The 6,075-nt window shown below is 38.7% G+C and overlaps 1 protein-coding gene across 1 annotated transcript in view; it reads left to right on the forward strand.

The window, feature by feature from the left end:
* Positions 1-6,075, forward strand: part of LOC106884250 (adenylyl cyclase-associated protein 1) — a 105,704-nt gene that overhangs the window by 61,142 nt on the left and 38,487 nt on the right. The window contains exon 3 of the mRNA XM_052967698.1: positions 3,867-3,970. Coding sequence (XP_052823658.1) covers positions 3,867-3,970 — 104 coding nt within the window. The remainder of the gene's footprint in view (positions 1-3,866; positions 3,971-6,075) is intronic.

The raw sequence follows: 6,075 nt of genomic DNA on the forward strand, positions 1-6,075 counted from the left end.
TTTTTTTTTCACCTTTACACCTCTCCTCCCTTATTTTACTTGTCAAAACTAAGATTAGAAACTTGCTGAAAATTTGGACTGGTGAATCTTCTCAAATAACTCCCTCCATGTTATTTTTTTAATTTTGTGTGCATATATATGTATATGTGTATATATATATATATATATATATAATGGTGTATTAAATGTGTTCCACAAGGCAGCAGTTAAATACTAGAAAACCTGACATACTTATGGGACATGCGAAATTGAAATATAAACATATACATGCTCTTTCTCTCTCTCTCTCACCCCCACCCCTTCTCTCTCCAATTTTGTGTTGGTTTTCTGCACCAATCACAGGTATTGCTGTGAAAAAATAGGGGTTTGTAGATGTAATGGCATGCGTCATTGAAACTGAATTAACAGAAGACTCTTGAAGGTGGAGCAATCTCGGTTGTTGTTGGGGAGGAGCATCTTAACTGAGGAGTTAGAGAAGATAATGGTAAAAAGATTATTCTGTGTAGCAGCTGCAGAGGTGGTGGTGGTGGTGCAGTGTTGCTATGTTTGCTATCTGTTCCCCTATCATCCCTTTATTTTCCCAACTCCAGATGCAAAACTGCTTCACAAGGTGGTGCTGCTGCTGCTGCTATAACCTGAGGTGATAAGTTTAGTTATAGGGTCCCAAGTTTGCATTGATTTGGCAGAGTTGTTTCTGGTCAAAGGCTGAAACACTTTTGCTGATCGTTCAATATATTGATAGGCCCAGGCATGGCTATTGTAGTTTAGAAGCTCACTTTGCAACCATCTGGTTTTCGGGCCAGTCCCACTGGGCAAATGTCTTCTATAGATACCTCAGGCCAACTTTTGAGTGAATTTGCTTAGACAGAAACTGAAAGAAGTCCACTGTGTGTGTGTGTGTGTGTGTGTGTGTTCTCACCCACTCTCACTGCTTCACAACCAGTTTTTGTTTGTTTACATTCCTGTAACTTAGCAATTTGGAAAAAAGAGACCAATAGAATAAGTACCAGGCTTTAGAAGTACAAAGGTTAATTTGTTTGACTAAAAACCAGTGAATGTTGTGCCCACAGTCCAGTGACTGAAATAAATAAAAGAAACAGACAATATTCTCTTAATTTGTAGTAGTGTATGTTTTAAGTCACTGCAAAGTGGATCCCTTGTTGAGGCTCCCTTCTTGATTAATTCTAATTTTGACATAAGACCAACAATTTTTAGGGGTTTCAGTTAGTTGATTTCTTTGGCTCCATTACTTCACTGGTCCTTTGTTTTATCTGATCAACCCCAGTACTTGATTGCTATGATATTTTATTGACTCCAAAAGAATGTAAGGCAAAGTTGGCCTCCATGGGACTTAAACTCAGTGTATAATCTTTGGTAGCAGGCACCAAGGCCACTCACTGTTCCATTATAAGGACACTCTATAAAGACTTAGAAGATAAATCTGAAGACACAGGAATCAGAAGCACTAAAGCCATCTCTGACTTTGAGGCAGCCAAGATGTACACCCTAAAAAAAGAAAAGGACCCACCACAGAGCCAAGCCCAGATGACAGAGATGACTATTGCAATGTCAGCCACTGAATTTGCAAATCCTGGATAAGTTTGAACTCCCACATGAGAGACAACATGATCAAACAGTGAACTAAGGACACTATTCACATGTGTCTTGTTGTTGAACCCTCATTCATTGCATGTGACAAGAGAATCCAATATAATGGGTGACCTTATCAGCAATTTCTTTACAATATTTCATACATTTAAAATCGATCAGCCTGTTGTCTAGAATATTTTACAATGTAGATCAGGTCAGGTATTTGGAATGCACTGTTGCTGCATCCATCATTTGTCAGCAATTCCTGGTGGATGATGTGTCTGCACCACTCAGGTAACAACCCTCTGACCCATGAATCTGTCTGGGGTAGTTGGTGATTTGTTTTACCATGTCACAGTACAAGTCCTATCCCAATCTCTTTTAATCACCTTTTGACATTCAGAGGAAATGTCAAATCTATTGTTTGGCATGCCATTCAGTACATTACATTCAGGATATGACATGCCATTCAGTACATTACAAAATGTAGTTTTGGATAGAATGTGATCCTCAACTTTCCAACCTTAAATAAATCATTAATATACGTAGCTCTTTGTTGTTCCCCTCATTTTCACCTTTTGATGGTTTCTACTAAACTTCTCACATTCACACAAGTAGGAATGGTATTGTTTATCCAAACTTAGATTTCCTCATCAGTAATTATTCTGTGAAGCTGTGAAGACGACAAAGATGTCAAAAGTCTGTATGATGTCATCAGCCTTACTTAATGGAAGATGATGAAAAAATTTTAATCATTGTTTAATATTATATTTTTCTAGTTTACATCATTAATTCTTTATACATTAATCACCACACCCTTATTATCTAGGTGTGTAGTTAAGAACCTTGCTTCCCAGCCATGCGGTCTCCAGTTCAGTCCTACTGTTAGGCACCTTGGGCAAGCATCTTCTACAACTCTGGGCTAATCAATACCTCTGTGAGTAGATTTGGGAGATAAAAACTGAAAGTCTATTGCGTGTGTGTATACCCTTTTCTTGTGATGAGTGTTCATTGTTTTTTTTTTTCCATCTTCCCTGAAAACCATGTCTGGTTATGAGAAAATATCCCCTTGCTTGAAAATAGTTATGGTTTGGTGACAGGAAGGGCATCCAGCTGTAGGAAATCTGTCATAACAAATTCCATCAGAGCCATGCAAACATTGAAAAGTAGATGTTAATGCAATGATGATAGTGGTGATATTTATAGTTTAAACTTTTAAGACTCTTATAAACTGATGATGTTAATTCCTGCTTAATTGTGATAGTTTGTAGTTGGGTTTTCTTTCTTTTTTTTCTTTTTTTTTTGCCTTCAGGGAAGAACTTGAAAGAACAAACTTCTCACTTTGCTCTGTCACAACTTAAAACGCCTTGTGTATTTGTGTGTGTATTGAAAGGATTATGGAAGTAGTGAGATTAGCATGGAATTAATACAGTGTGCAAGTGTATGTGTAAGACTTACACCAAGCTGGACCACTGCTGGCTAGATTATATATTACATTTGTTTATCTAATCTTACTTCACCGATACTACTAACAAGAATTTGTTAATTACTGCTTGACTAATGATTCTAGCTAGTATTTAATCATCCTTCTGACACAACAATTATTGTTATTATTGTTGTTGTTTTACTTCTCAGAGCATTTGGTCTCGTTTGCTCTGGCTGATTTTGTGAGAGCAGACAGCAGCCTGCTGTCAGAGATCTCCCACGGTCTCTTTCTGCACATTATAAGCTTTGATAATTAGTTGTTAATTAATGTGGAAGATATTCAACACCCAAGTACCAATCTCAAAATCCTAGCTGTCCCCAGCAGAGCAGTTTTTTAGGCTTGTGCTGCTCTCATGTCAATTGCGATTTCTCTGATATATTTCTTGAACTTGGTTGTTAGTGCTTTTCTCTGACATATTTCTCAAATTTGGTTGTCAGTGCTATTATTGTTATTGTTATTATTATTAGTTTTTCGTCATCTTTCAGTTTTGTTTCCATTTCTGGCCGTATCTTCCCCAACACTTAGGGCAATAAAGCTCATTGTATACATTGATTGGCCATTTAAAGGCAAGTACCCCCTCCCTCATCGCCCTCTTTCGATCTATAGGCACATACTCAGAGCAGGCCCATTTGTCTGGACCATTCTTGCCACTCTCACCCATCTCTCAACAAGTTTGTTAGAAGGCACTATTTTCCTCTCCATCTTCCCTTTCCACTTCAAGTTGAAGCTGTCTGTCTTCAACCGTTTCTTTATTAATAATAATCTTTTTTTTTTCTTCTTTTCATTGCAGAAGTACTTTCACCGTTTGTAGTGGCTTACGATGACATTATCAAGGGACCCGTGGCAACATTTATTGCCCTCTCTTCCAAGATTAATGGCAATGTGAAGATCCAGGTAAGTATTGGCAAACAAAATCCCACACTCACTCAGTCATTGGATCGAGTGAGGCCATACTGGGGCACTACCTTATTTTATCCATCCATCTATTTTTCTCTGCCCACTGTTCTTGTTGAGTCCATAGCCACCACCTCCAACATTGAGGCCCACCAGAAGCAACCGTCATTAACACTTTCCAGTTGCATTCCCAAACATGACAAATGAGACTATGGATGTTATCTAACCATTTTCTTTTTAGTCTACCCCCCTCCCCTAGGACTGCTGCTGTTGCTGGTAAGGCTCAGCATGAAGAACATTTCTTGCAATTCTTTCCTCTGGCATTCCCATGACCATAGTGCCAGAGCTGTAACTTCTCAGTGCCAAGAAGTAAGGCATTTCATTGTTTTATTCTTTTGCTTCAGTTTCATTATTGTGATGGTACAAAACCTGTGATGAGCAAAGAAAAAAGTATGCTGTTACATGTGTCATTGTCTTGTTCTATGATAATGTCCAACCTTCATACAGGTGTGGCCAACTTATTGAAAACTGTAATGGTTGGAGAGTGGGTGGTGATGCTGATAGAAGTAATAGCGGTGGTGGTGGTGGTGATAGTTGTTGCTGTTGTTACTAAAAGCAATGGCTATGACACAGGTGTGGCTGTGTGCTTAAGGAGTTTGCTTCCGAATTAGAAGGCTCTGGGTTCAGTCCCATTGCATGGCACTTTAAGCAAATGCCTTCTCCTATAGCCTCGGGCTGACCAAAACCTTGTTATATATGTGTGTCTTTGTGTGTCCTCTTGTCTAGACATCACGTGATGGTTGTAAATGAGCATCCCTGTCATACAAGCAAGGTTATTTTGCTTCTGGTCTTCCATGAAAAATATATCTAGCTATGGTGAAATATTACTTTGCTTGACAATGGATAAGGGTCAGTGACAGGAAGGGCATCCAGCCATAGAAAAGTCTGCCTCAATAAATTCCATCTGACCCATGCAAGCATGGAAAAGTGGACGTTAAATAATGTTGACCAATATGGAATATAGTAATATACTCAGAAACACAAAAGACTCAGGATTTGCCCTGTGAAGAAGTCCTTCTCTACCTCACCCACTGTGCTATTTCATTTGTGTATAAATGCTAAAGTTACAAACATCAAAATAAAACCACTGTATTGTAAGCTTCCGTCTAGAAATTACCACTAACGAGATCGCCTAATTTTATTTCAATTAAAAACCAAATTAAATTAAACTAACGTTGAAATTGTGAGCAAGTGGAATAATTTTCAGAGCTTACTTATTTTTGTCATAAATTTCACTGGTTTACTGTTATTAATTATATTTAGACTTTCACCTGAGGTCAAGACAATTTAAAGAAAAATCTCGTTAAATGTTACTGTTATCTTGAAACGCAATTACTATTTTATCAAAACTTTAACATCAGTCTATCAAGAAATTTAGAATAGAAACTAAATGTAATAAACTCAAACATAATGGAAAAGGAAGGCATCGTAGGGGGCGATGCATACCCTGCACACAGATAAATTTTTTCGCAAATTATAAGCTTGAGAAAAATGAAGTCGGTATGCTTCACTGGATATGCAATATCAGTGTGCATGTTCAACAGAGTGTAAGCATCTTGAGAGAAAAGTTAGGCATAAGAGGTATTAGATGTGGTGTGCAGGAGAGATGACTGCACTGGTACGGTCATGTGATGCATATAGACGAGGACGGTTGTGTAAAGAAGTGCTGATCTGTAACTGTGGAGGGGATCAGTGGCAGAGGTAGACCCAGGAAGACACAGGATAAGCTTTGAACCTCACAGAAGCAATGACTAGTGACTGAAACCTTTGGTGATGTACTCTGCTTAAGAGGAGTCATCGAGCCAGAGGCACCCGTGCTGGTGGCACATAAAAAAAAAAAATCAACCTTTGAATGCTGGGCCTCACGGAGGCAAAGTGGCTGAGTACCTTTCAAGTATTGGGCCTGACAGAGGCAGTGTGACCGAGTTCCTTTTTTAGTTTGGGGCTTCATGGAGGCAAAGTGGCTGAGCTCCTTTCAAGTGTTGGGCCTCACAAAGGCAATGACCATGACCTTTGACATTGTTGTGCTTGAGAAGAAGACCCAT

The sequence above is a fragment of the Octopus bimaculoides genome, chromosome 4 (genome assembly GCF_001194135.2).
Source record: "Octopus bimaculoides isolate UCB-OBI-ISO-001 chromosome 4, ASM119413v2, whole genome shotgun sequence".
NCBI classification, from domain to species: domain Eukaryota; kingdom Metazoa; phylum Mollusca; class Cephalopoda; order Octopoda; family Octopodidae; genus Octopus; species Octopus bimaculoides.